Here is a 19685-nt window from a genome sequence, read left to right as displayed (position 1 = left end):
TGTATGAAAAGACCTGTGAAACATCACTTGGAGGGAGTTTGGGGCATAGTTTGATTGTCAACTTTATATTGAAAGTCCAATGTCTATTCAGAATTTATTTTCAAAATGCTTATCTTTAAGGGTCTTATTTAATATCTCTTAGGTAGTGGCTCAAAGGATCTCACCCATGGATAAAGCAGTGTACCTCTGGATATCAGCATCCTTAAAGGGATAGTTTTTGCCCTTGTAAATGTTATGAGATATAGGTCCTTCTTATGCCATATGGATCTTTAGTCTGTAGGGTCAAACTATAGCAGAAAAAAATACGCTTCTGTAAAAATTTTCATTGGATACGGATTGGCTTCATTGATGTTTGGAATCATGTATTAAGATGTATCTTGGCATTCCTTAGAAAAATAGCAGGTTTGGCCAAAGTGAGCCAACACCTGTTAAAGTTTAGTATGAAAAAACAAAGGTGACTAAAGCTAAATGTTAAATGTGTATTAGTTTCAAACTTTAAGCCAAAAAGATAAATTACTGAGCATCAGTGAAGTGGTTCCGAACTGGTGATGGAGTTGTGTTAAATCATCAGTATCATGTAACTTAATTCTTTCTAGGAACAAAGGCACTTACATGACAGATGGTTACTGTTGCAATGAGTTTAATCTACTGTAGTCTGTTTTAAATAAGATACAATTGACATAACATTATATTCGTTCTAAGTATGCTATATAATGATTTGATATTTGTTTATATTGTAAAATATAACAAATATATAATTATAAAATATTCTTCTAGTACAAGAAATTGGTATATCTTTCCATCTGTTTGTGTCTTCTTTATTTCATCAGCATCTTATAGTTTTTGGAGCACAGTTCTTGTGCCTTCTTCAGTTCAGTACAATTCAGTTGCTCAGTCATGTCCAACTCTTTGCGACCCAGTGGACTGCAGCATGCCAGGCTGCAACTCCCGGAACCTACTCAAACTCATGTCCATTGAGTCAGTGATGCCATCCAACCATCTCATCCTGTCATCCCCTTCGCCTCCCGCCTTCAATCTTTCCCAGCATTGGGGTCTTTTCAAATGAGTCAGCTCTTCACATCAGGTGGCCAAAATATTTGAATTTAGCTTCAGCATCAGTCCTTCCAATGAACATTCAGGACTAATTTCCTTTAGGATGGACTAGTTGGATGTCCTTGCAGTCCAAGGGACTCTCAAGAGTCTTCTCCAACACCACAGTTCAAAAGCATCAATTCTTCAATGCTCAGCTTTCTTTATAGTCCAACTCTCACATCCATACATGACTACTGGAAAAACCATAGCCTTGACTAGACGGATCTTTGTTGGCAAAGAAATGTCTCTGCTTTTATAATAAGCTGTCTAGGTTGGTCATAACTCTTCTTCCAAGGAGAAAAAGTAAGTGTCTTTCAATTTTATGGCTGCAATCACCATCTGTAGTGATTTTGGAGCCCCCCAAAATAAAGTCTGTCACTGTTTCCACTGTATCCCCATCTATTTGCCATGAAGTGATGGGACCAGATGCCATGATCTTAGTTTTTTGAATGTTAGTTTTAAGCCAACTTTTCACTCTCCTCTTTGACTTTCACCAAGAGGCTTGTTAGTTCTTCTTCACTTTCTGCCGTAAGGGTGGTGTCATCTGCATATCTGAGGTTATTGATATTTCTCACAGCAATCTTGATTCTAGCTTGTGTTTCATCCAGCCCAGTGTTTCTCATGATGTACTCTGCATATAAGTTAAATAAGCAGGGTGACAATATACAGCCTTGATGGACTCCTTTCCCGATTTGGAACCAGTATGTTGTTCTATGTCCAGTTCTAACTGTTGCTTCCTGACCTGAATACAGGTTTCTCAAGAGGCAGGTTAGGTGGTCTGGTATTCCCATCTCTTTAAGAATTTTTCATGGTTTCTGGTGACCCACACAGTCAAAGGCTTTGGCATAGTCAATAAAGCAGAAATAGATGCTTTTCTGGAACTCTCTTGCATTTTTGATGATCCAGTGGATGTTGGCAATTGATGTCTGGCTTTTCTAAAACCAGCTTGAACATCTGGAAGTTCACGGTTCACATACTGTTGAAGTCTGACTTGGAGAATTTTGAGCATTACTTTACTATTGTGTGAGATGAGAGCAATTGTGTGGTAGTCTGAGCATTCTTTGGTATTGTCTTTATCCACTATCAAAACACAGGCATCTAAGTGACAAAAACCACCATACATTTGAATATTTTAATCAAATAACACTGACTATAGTGATGGCAGAAAGTGTTTTTTAAAGGAAAATTAAACATGTAAAATAAGAAAACCAGGTTGGAAGTCTTAGGTTAAAATTATAGTGCAAGTACGTGTTGGCTGTTTGATCTTGAGTTTAAGTCACTGAATACCTACTTTGTGCTGGCCACCATGATGGGCACTGGGAGCGCATAGATGAAAAAGACACAATCTCTTCTCTGGAAAATTTTACTTAATTTTGAATCACCAAAAATATGAGACAAATAACTTCCTCCACTTACTAACATTGATGGATTAAGGTATGTGTACTTTCATTTAAGAATTTCACAATATTCCATATATATGCGTTAGTATACTGTATTGGTGTTTATCTTTCTGGCTTCTTTCACTCCGTATAATCATTTTATGATAAAATCACTATGGTCTCACATACTTTTGAAAAACACAGTTTATTCAAAAATATGAACAATGTAATGGATGTATTTGGTTACTTAATAATAGTCATTTTAAGTATATTATACAGATACACATCATCAACATTTAGTGTTTTTCAGAGGGAATGATTTAGATTCTGTTTTTATTGTTGTTTCTATAGTTAAATTATTGACAAACTAATGAAACAAAGATATATTATTCTATAAGATTTTGCCCTCATATAGTAATTCTCAGTCTCTTTCACGTTACACCAGCAGTTATAGTCAATATATCTCAACAACTTAAAAAGCCTACACTTTCAGAAAAAGTCTTATTTTGTAAGTATTTTGTTATTATGTTTATCATTTATTGTCAGTGTTACACCTATGAAAAATTATAGTAGAAATTGCTAAGGTTTTAAAATAAGCAAAACTTATTTAGTAGTTGAGAAATGTTGTTATATGATTGACTATAAGCTTTAGTACCTTAGTAACAATAAAACACAAAGATGTTTAATGAAAAATATTGCCACCAATAGGTTTATGTAAAATTCTACAGCATAAGGTAGAAAAAGCAGAATAAACATATTGGCATGAGAGATCAGGTGATATAGAAGTGAGGTCAGGGAATACAAAAGGACACCGTTGGTCAAAAGAAATGAGGAAGGAACAAGTCACATGAATATTCCATAGTAAGCGGGGTCATTGGGAAATCAGATGATAAAAGGACTTGTGCATGTGAGAAGAAAGGATTAGAAAAAATTTTGTTTAAGGTGATGAATATATCAAAAGTCATAGGTTCCTGAAAGTCAGGGTCAGAAGAACATATGAGGGATAGCCAGTTATTGAAATTGTAATATTAATCCTATGTCCCATATAAGCTCTAGTAGGTTAGAGGACTTCTGGCCCCTCCATAGTACTTGCAGTCCATGGTATTTGGATGCCTGAACATATGTTGTGGCTCAATGCATCAAAAAGTAATTCCAGTTTGTTAGATATTCCTAATAATTTCAGTTTTATGTCTGAAATAAAATTTATTTTACTTTCTAATGTAAGAATGCCTTGCTTAAAGTTAACACAATCTATAAAAATCGAAATTTTAAAAATGAGAGATGGAATTATTCACTTTTAAATACTAGGTTTAATTTTCTTAATTTTAAAATTATTCTTGCCTTTTCACATATTCATATTACCTGCTTAGCCATTTAGGCATCTGAAGTTTTGAGTATTTATAAATAATCTTGATGTTTTATTCTGGTTGTGAAATGGTCAATCTGTGTAGCTTCCAGTTGTCTTTTTATTAGTGCCTCTAAGTGTTTGAGGCTATTATTTAGAACCATGGAAAATGATGTCCCTATGCAGTTCTTTAAAATTGATCTTTGCCTAAAGCAAGACTAGGGATAAGGCCCTTTGCTTCTCCCCAGAGGTCTCACTCTAAATACTAAGTTCTTTCTGGATTGCAAGTAGGAAAAAAGTAAAGGTCGGGTGTATACTTCAGAATGTTGGCAAGTCTCTTTACCAGTATGCTATTAAATATTCCAATATTTGTATTGAATATGCAGTAGAATATACAGAGAGATATACAGAGGGAAATGAAAAACACAACTGAAAGTTTACAAAAATTTTTTGTACATAATAAGGAAAACATTCCACACCATACTAAACATTCCATTTGCCTTCGTGTTATCTGTCTCTTTATATCTCATATTTTCTCCAGTGGTAGCTATTTGGGCTACTCACCCCAAGATCTGCAGCTTTCCATCACATTAAGTTTGAGAGCTTAAATGTGATATTCTGTGTATTTGAATCCTCGGGGTGTTCCCCTCTTTTAATTAGAGCTAGGTGGTTATCCTTTACTCCTAGAAACACTCCAGGATTGCTCTTACATTCAAATGAAACACACTGGGAGGACTTCTCATGAAGGACAAAGAAGGCTTGTTCTGGTAACTGGTTTTCACATTTTTGTAGCTGAGGAAAACAAGAGAGAAAGTAACCAATATGTGAGTGGTAAGTTCAGAGTCAACTTTACATCCCTGTGTTGGAAACTAAAAGAGAATAATTATTCATAACTTGATATTTCTAGCAAGCCTGCTTACTGGATAGGGGATAGAGAGTGGGGAGGAAGTGAGCAGAGGGCCCAAGTAGGGGAATTTGATTTGATTCACTGATAGTATATTTTGAGAGACATAATGGCTTAGAATGAGTGGGTCTTGATGCAGTAGTTCTGGATTCATACTTCTTTTTTTGCCATGTGGTATCTCTGAGAACTAGACACTTTGCTTTACATTTCAAGTCTCAAGTTTTTATTGCAGCCAGTTTTCTAGTTCAACCCCTAACTTACCCATAGATATGTAAGTGATATAAATGAGTATTATTTTAAGTTATTAAGTGGTTCGTCACACAGTGTACCTGACCAATACAATGACTTCATAAGAGAGTTACTGTGAGAATTAAATAAGACAGTATTTAACCTTTAGCACACAACTTGGTATATATATTAAAGCTCATTAGGTAGGAGTCAGCTTATATTGTTGGGTAGTTATATATATGCCAAACACTGTTATATAAACTTAGAAATGTTTTGTTAAGGGAGATGCATCCAGAGTTTACATTAGTACCTTGCATGGCTATACTGCTGTTGTTGTTCAGTCACCAAGTCATGTCCAACTTTCTGTGATTTCACGAACTGCAGCACGCCAGGCTTCCCTGTCCTTCACTATCTCCCTGAGTTTGCTCAGACTCATGTCCATTGAGTCAGTGATACCATCCATTTTATTCTCTGTTGTCCCCTTCTTCTCTTGCCCTCAATCTTTTCCAGCATCAGAGTCTTTCCCAGGGTATTGGCTCTTCAAATCAGATGACCAAAGTATTAGAACTTAAGCTTCAGCATCAATTCTTCCAATGAATATTCAGAGTTGATATCCTTTAGGATTGACTGATTTGATCTCCTTGCTGTCCAAGGAACTCTCAAGAGTCTTCTCCAGCATCACAGTTTGAAAGTATCAATTCTTTGGTGCTCAGCCTTCTTTATGGTCCAACTCTCCCATCTGTACATGACTAATGGAAAGGCCTTAGCTTTGGCTATATGGACCCTTGTAGGCAAAGTGATGGCTCTGTTTTTTTAACAGACTATCTGGGTTTGTCATAGCTTTTCTTCCAAGGCACAAATGTCTTTTAATTTCATGGCTGCAGTCACCATCTACAGTGATTTTGGAGCCCAAGAAGATAAGTCTGTCAATGTTTTCATTTTATCCCCATCTATTTGCCATGAAGTCATGGGACCAATACCATGATCTTAGTTTTTTTGAATGTTGAGTTTTAAGCCAGCTTTTTCACTCTTCTCTTTAACCTTCCTCAAGAGGCTCTTTAGTTCCTCTTTGCTTTCTGCCATTAGGGTGGTGTTATCTGCATGTCTGAGGTTATTGATATTTCTCCTGGCAATCTTGATTCCATCTTATGCTTCATCCAGCCCAGCATTTCACATGATGTACTCTGCATATAAGTTAAATAAGCAGGGTGACAACATACAGCCTTGATGTACTCCTTTCCTCGGTTTGAACCAGTCCGTTGTTCCATGGCTGGTTCTAACTGTTGCTTCTTGACCTGCATACAGGTTTCTCAGGAGGCAGGTAAGGTGATCTGGTATGCCCATCTCTTTAAGAATACTCCACAGTTTGTTGTGATCCACAGAGTCAAAGGCTTTAGCCTAGTCAATGAAGGCAAAAGATGATATTTTCCTGGCATCCCCTTGCTTTTTCTGTGATCTAACAGATCTTGGCCATTTGATCTCTGATTCCTCTGCCTTTTCTAAATTCAGCTTGTACATCTTCAAGTTCTCAGTTCACATATTATTGAAGCCTAGCTTGAAGGATTTTGAGCATTACCTTGCTAGCATGTGAAACAAGCACAATTGTGCAATAGCTTGAACATTCTTTGGCAGGGCCCTTCTTTGGGATTGGAATGAAAACTGACCTTTTTCAGTCCTGTGGCCACTGCTGAGTTTTCCGAATTTGCTGGCATATTGAGTGCAGCACTTTAATGGCATCATCTTTTAGGATTTTTTTTTTTTTTTCTTTTAGGATTTTAAATAGCTCTGCTGGAATCCCATCACCTCCACTGGCTTTGTTTGTAGTGATGCTTCCTAAGGCCTGCTTGACTTCATACTCCAGGATGTCTGGCTCTAGGTGAGTGATCATGCCATTGTGGTTATCTAGGTCATTAAGACCTTTTTTTGTACAATTCTTCTATGTATTCTTGCCGCCTCTTCTTAGTATCTTCTGCTTCTGTTAGGCCCATACCTTTTCTGTCCTTTATTGTGTCCATCTTTGCATGAAATGTTCCCTTGGTATCTCTAATTTTCTTGAAGAGATTTCTAGTCTTTTCCATTCTATTGCTTTCCTCTGTTTCTTTTGATTGTTCACTTATCATGACCAATATAACAGTTCTATTTACTAACTGAGGAAGACAGTGCAGTGAATCCTATGATTAGAATGTAGGTTGTTATGCTATCTCTATATCTTGGCATATGGAAATGTTTATGAACCCACCCCTTTAGCAGTTTCAGACTATAAAATTACTTTTCAGTTGCCCAAGATAATGATATTTTACAAGGAAATACTGCCTGGAAGAAAATAATAGTTCCTACAACCAAATAGAAAGGATTTTATATCATTCTATTCAGCAGTGCTTCTCAAACTTTAATGAGTCTATGTACCTATGAGTACGTATGTACCCAGGAGTACCTATGAGTCTCCTGGAGATTTGTTAAAATGCTCATTTTGATTCAGTTGTGAGGGAGTCTGAAAGTCTACATTTCTAAAAAGCTCCCAGGTAATGCTGCACTGCTGGCAGAGACCAGACTTTCAGTAGGAATTTTACTCCCAATTTTACTCCCTTCCCTATTTCAGAAACAAGGTATTAATTGTAACTGATTTTGTTTTATTTACAATATTACAAACAAAACTTCTTCAAAGTACCCCAAACCCCCAATTCTGCACAGATGAGTAGAGTCAATCATGACAATTAGGTGTATGTTTCTGTTACCTCCACAGAGTGCTCCTTACTGTTTGCATGCAGCAAGAAGTCTTTGTCTTTTGTGGGGCTCAGGTTTACCATTAACTTCCGATGATTACCACCACCATCTTGCAATTAAAAAACAAAAATTATAAAGTTAAGAATTGTAACTCATTTTAATTTAAATGAATTTAACACCCAGGAAAAGAGTCCAAGATGTAAAATGACTACTTCATTCACCAACACATCTATTAGAAATATTTGTACCCAGATAAAACTAAAGAGTCATTGGACAGTAAGGTGTAATTCTAAGTCCCCTTAGGAGAGAGGTTAGTTTTCTTATACGCTTTATAATAGTAGAATTGAGACTCTAATGGGTATTGCTCTCAGTGTCAGTTTCCCTGTCTGCATAGAAAGCCACTGATAGTTGTCTCCCAATATATAACTCCTCTTTTGTGTAATAATAGAATGTTTCCAAGTCTGCCTTATGTAGCAATATGTCTTAGTTCTGACCAACATAAGGTGAATGTAAGTGTCAGGTACAACTTCCAGGTTGTGTTCTTAAAGGAAATGAAACTCATAGTTTGTCTTCCTTTGTCCTTCTGATAAGATATTTCATGGTGGCAAGGAATCTTGAATCATGTGGATGCTACAGAGCCACAAAGATGAAAGGAGTTCAGTCCCTGGGCAACCTGTTGAACTGCCATTATGCCCTAGCTAAAACAGAAATAAAATTTTGTGTAACTTAAGACACTATTATTCTGAATCTCTGTTAAATGCAGCCAATTTGTCCTAATTATTAAACTGCAAAATGGATGAGATGGAATAAGTCCTTTTAAAATCTAAAATCCAATATTTTTACCATGAATTGGGTAAGAGAGAACCTTCTGAGACACCTTCCATTCCCATGGAACCTGTTTGGATTTGTCTTTACCTTAAATTTAAGAATTCAAGCCAAGCCCAGAGCTACCCAGCCTCCCAAATTACCTGTTTCACTTGAGGGGAATTGGGAATCATAGTAACGGAGTAACACCTTGTCTGAAAGAGAATGCATAAAATCCCTTTAGTGAGATACAATTTTATCAAATGATTTCAGTTTCAACATATATATAAAACATCAGAAAATATCCTTTTATTATGTATCAATGAAAGCAAAACTTTTGTGGCTTTGAGAACGGTCTTAAAAATGTATAAATATGCTCTGAGGATTTCTCCAACAATGTTGGTATTAAAATATTTAAAATGTTGTTCAGAGCATTGGTATACTCTTTTGCTAGAATTCCACTCTAGTGGTATTGAGAAAACTGGAAAGACCTAGTAGATATTAATAATTTAATGACAGTAAATATGTGTGGTACTTCCTTCCGTATTTCACAGCAGATACGACTTCTCAATATCATCATTCTTCCTTGATAAACCCTGAATAAGCTTCTGAATCCTCCCCAATACAGTGATATTCAAGCATCTATTGCCAGTGTTTTGGAGTTAGCACATAGCATGAAATTTATTAGCCATATCTGAGTTAATCTATTGTTTACAGTTTGTTAAATTTATTAATTTTTACTTTACTAGTCATCATTATATCATTACAGACAAAAGGAAATAGTCTACCTTTCTCTTGGTCTCCTATCAAGTCATCAACATAGATCTCATAGCTTCCATCCTCAAAAACAAAAGTAATGAACTGATCGTTGTATGTACTCAGGGAAGCAGAATGTTCTGTAACAAGTAAAAATCTTGTCATTAAGAATTAAAAAACTTGTTTCCATGAAAAATTTTTTTGAAATTAAGAAACCTTCTAAATGTGTTGTGTTTTTTTTGGTTTGTCTTTGCAATTTGAGCTGTACTTTGTCTATCACCGTTGCATAGATGAAAGTCTCAGGCACAACTTAACATAGCTCAAAGGTTGAACTACATTATGGGATGATAAGATGCTAACCTCCTGCATGAAGGAGATCAAAGATGCTAGCCTACTGTGTGAAGGCCATGGGAGGCCATATTAGTGTGCTTAGGGGAGGGTTTGATGGGGAGAAAGAAACTGGAAAAGTGATAAACATTGCCTGAAGAAAACTCTGCTTCTTAATTTCACATGATTTAGGAAACTGTGGGCAAAAGGGAACTGTATTTTGATAGACATGGATAAGTGAATACCCATCTGTAAAGATGGAGTTACTTGGAGACTTTCAGCAGTCCTGGAGGATGCAAGTGTGAGCCTCATTTTGTCTTCTGGCTAAAAAACTGCAACACTTAAATCTGTACTCTTAATTTTTTTAATATATCAGCACACACAGAAAATGATATTTCTGCAGCATGTTGGGGTAAACTGGATCAGATTTAGAGACTACATATATAGGCCTTAGAGGAAAAAAATCATTATATTTTATTTATAGTGTAGAATTATGCTAAAGAAAATAATATATAAAACATTAGTAACTTTAAATATTGAATTTACTTGCATGTGTGTGATATAATTCAAAACAATCAACAATTATTTAAAATTTTTGAGTTGAAATTGTATTTGAAAATATAATAGCTCTTCCTTTTCTTTCATTGTCAAAATGTTGAAATTTGGAGAGTTAATGTGTTTTTTTTTTCCCCAAAAGGATAATATATTTTTTTCAGGAATTATGTAGCAGAAATTCCAATCCATAGCAAGCATTTCAAAATAATAATATAGCTCTGACTATAGAATGCACAAGTACTGTTAGAGCAGATACCCTGCACAACTTTGGATATCACTTAAAAAGGACAGAAGTTTCTGATATACATGAAATTGTAGAGTTGGGGCTGCTGCTTGGACCAGCACTTGCAAGGGCCCCATGTCCTACCTCCCTTCTCACCCTCACACACTCCTGTGACCAATCTTACCTTTGATAGTTGGATGGCCAGTTGGTGTAGTGTATTTCTGGACCCCCGTTTTACCCAAGGTGATGTCCTGGTTCACAGACCGTTGAAAGTGTTTCAGCTGCTCATAGGTAGCTAATGCCAGATGCTCTTCACGCTTCTCAGCTGCAGGACAGGGGTGGGGATAGGAGTGGACTGTCAGTCTGCACTCAGTGCCGACCCCTACCCATCACCCCTTTGAGGACTTCCAGGCGAGGCTGCTTGCTCACAGTCATGACTGACGCCAGGGCTTTGGTCATGCTATGGTCTGAAGGAATCAATACTTTCTACATACTTATATTCCAATAGGGCACACTCACTGGAGTCCAGGAAAGAAGAAAACTAGTCACTCATGGTCTCAACACCCCAAAGGCAACCACTATTAACATTTTAGTTTACTTTCATTAAATGAAAGAAAAAACATTTAAAAATATTATAAAATATATTAAAAAAATATTATAAAATATATTTATAATTTTGTATCCTCTGTTTTTACTTAACATGATATAACCATTTCTTCCACACGAAAAACTTTATATGACCTTCTGAAAATGACTAAAAAATAGTTCCTCATCCTTACTCTTTTCCAGAAGGAATTTGGATGAGGAAAGAAATTATGTATCTTGATGTGATAAGTGAAGGTAAATCAATGCCCATCATTATGTTGAAAAATTATCAGGAAATGCATAGTTTCTCCTTACCTGTTGATGAATGCCTTCTGGTGGTTTCTTTCCTAAAGTAACAGACCTTTTTTTCTATTTTAAGGCCAGAGCGTAGCTGCATATAGTACATCTGACAGACTTCTTCGGCCTTCTGTTGGGATTCTAAGTAATTGAAAAAATTGTGATACCATTTCACTCCATCCTTCTTTATCCTTTTACAAACCCTGAGTGTAGCAGATTAAGAAAGCAACCACAGTCCACAGTATCTTATCACAAACCTTGGGGCCAGTTGTTGTTCAAAATTCAGAGTTTTTTAGATTTTAAGATTGTCATGTAGAGCACATATTGTCTATAACTAGCACATCCAGCAGGGGCTAGGGAAACACACCCAGGAGGGACTAGGTGAGCATCCCATAATAAAAAATTAATAACTTTATAGTGAAGCACAGGAAAATTTACATCTAGTGAAATAAGTAAAGACTTCATGTTGGTTTAGGTCAGGATTTAACTGTTAAATGAGTTTGGGTCATATTTTGCTGTCAAATGAGTTAATGAAAAGCTTTAGGTCTTTAGAAAAAATTTTGGTTTAAAAATTGGCATAAGAGAGTGTGGCTCTACATCCAACATATATCAATCTTTGCCTGGCTGGCAGGGAGCTCTTTGGTTATTTGAAATCTATAATCCTTTCTACTTATCTAGAATCTACTTTTAATAATTTTAGAGAGATGACTATAGTCTGTAAAGGTTATTAAGAATAGCTGACCCAGGTCAGGGAGCTTTTTGACTATGTTTTCTTCTAGGAGTTTCATGGTTTCAGGTCTTACATTTAAGTCTTTAATTCATTGTGAGTTAATTTTTGTGAGTGGTGTAGATAGGGGTTGTTTCATTCTTTTACAAGTTATAATCCAGTTTTCCCAGCACCATTTATTGAAGAGACTGTTTTTTATTCCATTGAGTATTCTTGGCTTCCTTGTCAAATATTAGTGTGTCTACAGTGGGCCAAGCACTGTGCGTAATTTTCATTTAAACCTTCACAAATAATATTACAAGGTAGGTATTATTCATTTCATTTTACAAATGATGATTTGAAGTTCTTAGCAGTCATGACATTTGCCAAAGATCTGATGAGAAGTTGTGATTCAAATGTGTCTAATATCAAAGCTATATTTCCATCTACTCCATCTAAGAAAATGCTATATTGCAATTTTAGAGACTAACAAAACACAAACTGAAATTAAATCAGTTGAAGTAAAAAAAATCAGTTATTCATAATTCTTATTTATCCAAATAAAAATTAAAATTTCAAATAAAATTAAATTTGCCACTTGAAAATCATGAAAAAAAGCCTTTAAAAGTCAAATAGAAAAGAAAGTTATAATCGAGAAAGGTCTCGATTTTCAACATTATAGTAAATGAATTATCAAGAAATTTATACAATATAGCCAAATTCAATAATTCACAGTAATTCAGAAAATGAAAATAATTACTTGTGATTTTGAGAGACATTCTATGATCTTTTCTAAAATTCCCTAGAAGATTTGCCTTCCTAATATGATTATCAAAGTTAAGTGGATAAGCTTTTGTTAGTTACTGGTTTGACTTTTCTATATCTTGCCTCCAATTCAGATGAGCATCTACCATTAGGTGTCTTCAACTGTTTGAACAGGGTAAGGCTAGTTAATCATACTCATTTGCCCTGGAAATTCCTAATATTCCTTTATAACTTTAGATATGTCAACTGTGGTATCTTTTACATGTATTTGATGCAAAGATAATTTACAAAGCTGTGCCAGAGTCAACCCTGAACTTGGCCTCCTGACAATAATTTAATACAATATGTTATTAATTGTATTTTTGTGCTGATCTTAGCCTATTAATAATAACCAATGTTGTATTTGGACTGGCCCTTAATGTTCTTATTATGATTGCAAAATGCCCTTCAGCAATAACCATCAGGAAATTGAAGAAATAAAGGTTAATTAATTATTTGTTGTTGTTGTTTAGTCACTCAGTTGTGTCCGACTCTTTGCAATCCCATGGACTGCAGCACACCAGGCTTCCCTGTCTTTCACCATCTCCCAGAGTTTGCTCAAACTCAAGTCTATTGAGTCGGTGATGCCATTCAACCATCTTGTCCTTTGTTGTCCCCTTCTCCTCCTGCCTACAATCTTCCCCAGCATAAGGGCCTTTTTCAGTGAGTCAGTTCTTCATATCAGGTGGCCAAAATATTGGAGTTTCAGCTTCAGCATCAGTCCTTCCAATGAATATTCAGGGTTGATTTATTTTAGGATTGATTGGTTTGATTTCCTTGCAGTCCAAGGGACTTTCAAGAGTCTCCTCCAACATCACAGTTTAAAAGCATCAATTCTTTGGCGCTCAGCCTTCTTTATGGTCTAACTCTCACATCCATACATGACTACTGGAAAAACCATAGCTTTGACTATAATTATAGGATTTGGAAATTACACTGCATATCTGGGACCACACAGAGAGGTCACAGGTAGAGAGAGTGCATGGGCCTAAGGTTCTGCTTTTTATTGGGATTGAGTATGTGATCCTAGGATAGTGAGAGCTCACTGTTTATTGGTGAGTTTAAAACATAGGAGCAGGAATTTAAAGCACGGGAAGAGGAGGAAAAAAAAAAAAAAAGCAAGTAGTCAAAATAGTCAGTTATGGAAATCAACCAAGATCTTCTGATCTTTATCTAGTTTCGTGACTGGCTGTGTGTATTTGGGCTTCTCTGGTAGCTCAGTTGGTAAAGAATCTGCCTGCAATGCAGGAGACCCCGGTTTGATTCCTGGGTCAGAAAGATCAACTGGGGAAGGGATAGGCTACCCACCCCCATATTCTTGGGCTTCCCTTGTGGCTCAGCTGATAAAGAATCTGCCTGCAATGTGGGAGACTGGGTTCGATCCCTGGGTTGGGAAGATCCGATGGAGAAGGGAAAGGGTACCCACTCCAGTATTCTGGCCTGGAGAATTCCATGGACTATATGTGTGTTTATTTGAGATGATCATTTTTGAAGTAGATGCCTCAGCAATCAAAGCTTAAGTCAGGCACTTGCATTACAAAATAGAAAAGCAAAATCCAACTGTCATGGCTTACACTATATTGTATCACATTGTCTTTTCAGAGTTAAAAGGCATAAGATGATACTCTAAACATGTTCATTCCTTATAAGCTTATCTTAATGTATAGCATCCCATGGGGCCATGCCAGGTATGTCCAATATGGAAGTGGACTCTGTGGGGAGTAGGATATGGGTCTTGGGCAGTTAGAAGTGAAGGTCATAGTACCGAGGAAATATTGTGGATGTAGAAGAGGATTAGGGGCTGAAGATAGTAATGTAGCAAGTAGCATCTAGTGAGACAAAATCTGGATATAATTCCTTGGGAGCTGACTGTGTTTGAAGTACTTAAAATACTTTACATTGGGAGAATTTGGAAGAAAGTATACTTTGATGTTTGGGGTAGCTGAAACTGGTGTGAGGGTTGTGTTCTTGAGAGGAAAGCATAAAGCAAGCATGGCTATAAGAACTCTGTTGAAGAGAGTGTTCCACTAGGGTCAAAGCCTTTCAGACTTACTGTTGCCATTTCCTGTGTCTCCATTCTGCTTGATATCTGAGGGCACTGTCTTTATATGGCTTTTAAGGAAATTCTCATAACCCATAATTTCATCATAGCAATAGCATGATGAAATCCCTCAGGCATGTCATGGGAATGGGCCCAGAAATCTTTTTTTTTTTTCCGTAATTATAGTATACATTTATTTTTTTTCCATTTATTTTTATTAGTTGGAAGCTAATTACTTAGAAATCTTTTTTTTAATTCTGCTACTGAGAGAGCCAGACCATGGCTGACAGAAACTACAGAAGTGAATGACTTCATCTTTCTTTTTTCCCCAAGCACTAATTTCACCAAAGGTCTCCCCTCACTGTTTACTATCTTTGACCTGTCTGTGGCATTTGATTTGGGGACCACATCCTTTCTGAACCCTTCTTTCCTTACTGTTGTATCAGCACTCTTCTTGGATTCTTTTTGTTTCCCTCTGACCACTCCATCTCTGTCTCTTTGTTGTTCTTCCTTCTCTGCTTGCTCCTAAAATGTTGGTGTTCCTAAAGATTTTGTCCTTTGTCTTTCTTCTCAGTCTAGACTTTCTGGGCAATCTTGCTTGCTCCAATGACTTCAATCATCTTTTTATATGTTGATGATTCCCCAAACTGTAAGTAGACCTTTGGTCTCTCTCCCAAGCTTTGTATCTTTTATTTTTTCTCCACAGAAATTTTGATGCCGTGGGGCATTTTGACTTAAGTTTCCTTAAACATCCCTATTTCTATCTATGTAGAGCCTCCTGAATTCTGGATATCTTGACCCAGATGACCTACACCTACTCCAAATGCAAATATACTTACAGTAAAAAAAAAAAAAAAAAAACTAAACTTTATCTACGCCCAATATATTCGTGAAGAATTCCCCATCTTTAAAAATAGTACCGTTGTCTGCCATTATCTGCCCAACTTTAAAATCAGAGAGCTGAGAATTATCCATTTCCCCACCTGTCTCCATTCTTCAATTTATTCAGTTTGTTATTAAGCCTTACTGAGTTCATTTTCTGAATGTGTCTGAGTTGTAGTTTTTCCTTTCCATTCTGTCACCTTGGGTCAGGCCCTCGTCATCAGCCCCCTAAGATGAATGCAGTAGACCTCTGACCAGTCTGTTTCTGCTCTTGCCTCTTTACTGTATCTTCACTACCACCAACATGATCTGTCCAAAGTAAAAAGTCTTATTATTTCCCAATTAAACATTTTCAGTGGTTCTCTGCTATCCACAGGATAAAGTTAAAGCTCCTTCACTGTAACAGAAGATTATCTTATAGACAGCTCTAAACTAAAGGGGGCGATCCCTACTCTGTTCTGCCTCCGGCTATTGCCATGTAGGGATATATGGACCCAGTTGTTGCTAGATCTTCAAATTTCTCCTGAGAAACCATAATTCAGATTTTTATGCAAAATCTCCCAATTTTTAAATGTTTACCTCAATTGAAAAACAACAGTAACACTGTTCAGGCCAACTAAAATACTTCTGTTGAATGGATATGGGCCAAGGCTTCCTTATTGTGACTTCTGAATAGATCCATAAGGACACTGGATTGTCAGGGCAAGGAAAGGATTAATGGGTATGAGGGAGAGGAAATAGTAGGGGAGAATGGGCTAACTCTGAGGAGTAGCTTCCTGGAAAGGAGATAAATTTGGGGAGAGGCTTTCCTCTAACTACTGAAGTTCTGTACTATGTTGGCACTAGAGGTGAAAACGAGGTGAAATGCTCTGGTGCTGACCACAACTCATGTGGGATCTGACTGTATGGATACCGGTAGAGGTTAAGTACTGAATTTTGTGGCTTTTCCATTGTGTAAGATCCTGCTAGCCCAGAGGAGGAGAAGGTATTAAAATGGACTTTGTTGCTTGGGTACTCAGAGCAGTTTATTTACAAAAATAAGGTGTGACATTTCTTGCACCTTCAGTTTTGAGAAGCAGTTCATATCTGTCAGATACCACATAGGTATCTGTTGAAATTTTAGCCAGAAGTGTTTAAATAATGACAATTTTAGTATTAAACTGAACCAGTTATTATTAGAAGGGGAAAATATGCTAAGGAACAATAAAAATAATGTAAAGAGATTTGGGGATACTCTTTATCATTGTTTCTCTAAATGGCATAAATAAGCTGTTGGGTCCATTGCACCCTTAAAGGATGGGTTACATTTTCATTTTCCATTAATGCCAGCGACTCTGGTATATATTCCCAGCCTGCTGCATCATATCAGTATCTATAGAGAGCCCACATCTCCTAGGGTACAAAGAAAATGCATTCTTTATTAAGAGGGAATTTGGGGACACAGAGTCACTTCTAATGAGTCACTGTTCTTGAAAGGAGCATTTTGACTCAGACATAAATAAAACAACTAACTTAGCTGTGATTTCCTGGTGATTCAGAAACCACAGCAGATTGGTCTTCCTACTTATAAGAGAGGAGCACTAATGGGCCAGAGCCTCAGGGAAGACAGAAATGATATTCTGTCTGACATTGTTTTCTCTTCTAGCCTTACATGTTCAGGGAAATGAAGAGGAGCACAAAAGACAAAGATATGCCAGTCCCCACTACCATTTTTCATTCTCTTTTTTGTCTCAGTACACCAGAGCTCTGTTAATTCTCTGGTGTTACTGCTCTCAAATGAAAAACATGAGTGTAAATTTGCATAATTCTTTCCTAGGATAGGTAATTTTAAGAATCAAAGATGTTAATAATTCTTTCATCTTGAAGGTATGGCTACTCTCTGACTTTATCTGCCCTTCAACTTATTTCAGACACTTTGAGTTTGCAGCTGGATAAACTTGAGCATCATTTGGTCAGTTCTGCTTTATTGGTGCCCGGATTATTCAAATATCTTCACTTGTTATTCTCTCCTTTATCTGAAGTCAAGACCAAAAATTTGATATAGCAAAGGTCTTAATAAATGTTTGCTGAATAAAAGTTGGTCAGTTTAAATTTTTGTTAGGTGATCTGGGAAAAAGGTTTTGGGATTTGGTGGCAGTAGGTTTGGGTAGAGAAGGAATTGATATGACAGGCTGTAATTATATTTATCACTATCAGCAGGTTTACATCACCTAAGCCACTCTTGTTCTGTGATATATCAAATAAACAAAAGTTGGCCCTTTATAGTCTGATTTTACAACCAAAGCCTTCTCTGTTATACACTTATGAACCATCTTAGTAGTTTTTAATAAGGTAGCATGTATAAACATTGGAATAATAAAGATTTGGTAACAGATAAACAATAGTGTGTAAAACAATCAGAAAGACTTAAGTCCTTACTTCTCAACTTGGGAGATTTTACCAAGGCTTTGCCTGCTGAGCTTTTCATCTTTGCTGGAGAAATTTTGGTGGTTGAATACTTCACTTTAGGCTTCATTTTTCAGGCTTCTGTTGAATTAAAATATAATGTTAGGTCAGTTGTCTCAACTTGAAAACAAACAGAAACAACTGTGGCTAACTCAATATAAAATTGATAACAAAGCTACATAGAAAAATAATTCAGTAAAATTTGAATATAGTATTCTGAATATATATATATATACATACACACACACACACACACACACACTAGGACTATTGTCAGAGGGTGAAAAGAATTCCAGTCTTTACTTTGTGGGCTTGTTGTTAGTGGAAATATTGGTTTGGAAATTCTGAGACTGTTTTTTGCTGTACTATGGAATAGAACAAATGTATTGGTGTTATAGGATTTTTACTGCAGTGAAAAGGAGATATAAATATAAAATAAAAGTAGAAAACAAATCCCTGTAGTGTTAAATTTGAATTATCAGTATCAATGTGCCTGTATCTTAGTTTCTAACTACTTTATCCACTGAAGGGAACCAGGATTCTAGATCTGGGTTGGGAAATAATAGAAGTGAACATTGAGTATCTCATTGTGCCAGAAAGCAGTGAATCATTCAAAAACTAGTGAGATTGTGTCAAAAGGACATAAGAGTCCCCTTGAAAGGTCTCCTGCACAAATTTGGCATAGTTTGAGCATCAGAAAAAATGATGGTAATTGACTCTAAAGCATTTTATTAAAAAAAAAAAAAAACAATGCTGCAAGTCCATAGCATTTCTTAAGAATGAATAAGATTTATTCATTATGGAAGGAATGATAGAATTAGATAAATCACCATTTTTCAGCCCCCAGTTTAATATTTGATTCAGGCAAGGATCATCAATGATGCTGTTCCTTAATTATCAAGCTGGGTCATTGTACCATTTTGAAGGAATATGGAATTGTCTTATAAATTGCCTAGGTCAGGAAGATTCCTTGGAGAAGGGAATGGCTACTCACTCCAGTATTCTTCCACAGAGAATTCCATGGACAAGGAGCCTAGTGGGCTACAGTCCGTGGGATCGCGAAGAGTCAGACATGACTGTGTGAGGAACGTTTTCACTTTCACTTTCATGTATTCTCTCAGTAGGGTATTGCAACCAGGCTTCATGGTCAAGGTAAGGCACTGTTGCTGTGGTTTGTGGAGGGAGCAAGATTGCTCCTCCAGTCTTAAATTCTCTATTATTGCCTGAAATTCTATAGTAGTTGATATTTCTTTTAGTAAGCATTGCTCTCTTTGTGCTAGATTTTAAAAAAATTGAATCCAAATTATCCCAAGAGTGGTTACTATTTAAATCTCTTATAAGCTTCATTAGGACCAGCTCTTCTAGCAGAGTAAAGGAAGAACATTGAGTTCCTGGGTTAGAAGACTCATTGGAAAAGAAACTTCCTGCCCCTTTATTTTTGTCCCTTGCAAGTCCCCAGTAGGCTGAAATTCCAAATTTTCTTTTATAAATGGAACTAGAATCTTACACAAAGCCATTCTGTTTACAGACCATCTCATGAGCAAAATCCTTCAATGATAGCACAATTGAGATACCCTATTCTGCCTCT

General features: G+C 36.4%; 1 protein-coding gene across 2 annotated transcripts in view; it reads right to left on the bottom strand.

Moving 5' to 3' along the window:
• Positions 1–2441: 2441 nt before the first annotated feature.
• Positions 2442–19685, bottom strand: part of IL33 (interleukin 33) — a 59132-nt gene continuing 41888 nt past the window's right edge. For both annotated transcript variants that reach the window (XM_043487059.1, XM_043487060.1), the window contains exons 2-8: positions 18071–18178; positions 11238–11360; positions 10522–10662; positions 9265–9372; positions 8641–8691; positions 7684–7781; positions 2442–4608 (exon numbers count right to left, since the gene is read on the bottom strand). In XM_043487059.1, coding sequence (XP_043342994.1) covers positions 4402–4608; positions 7684–7781; positions 8641–8691; positions 9265–9372; positions 10522–10662; positions 11238–11360; positions 18071–18167 — 825 coding nt within the window. In that variant the 5' untranslated portion in view covers positions 18168–18178 and the 3' untranslated portion in view covers positions 2442–4401. The remainder of the gene's footprint in view (positions 4609–7683; positions 7782–8640; positions 8692–9264; positions 9373–10521; positions 10663–11237; positions 11361–18070; positions 18179–19685) is intronic.

Source organism: Cervus canadensis, chromosome 14, assembly GCF_019320065.1.
Source record: "Cervus canadensis isolate Bull #8, Minnesota chromosome 14, ASM1932006v1, whole genome shotgun sequence".
NCBI classification, from domain to species: Eukaryota; Metazoa; Chordata; class Mammalia; order Artiodactyla; family Cervidae; genus Cervus; species Cervus canadensis.
This window is presented reverse-complemented; position numbering and strand designations above follow the sequence as displayed.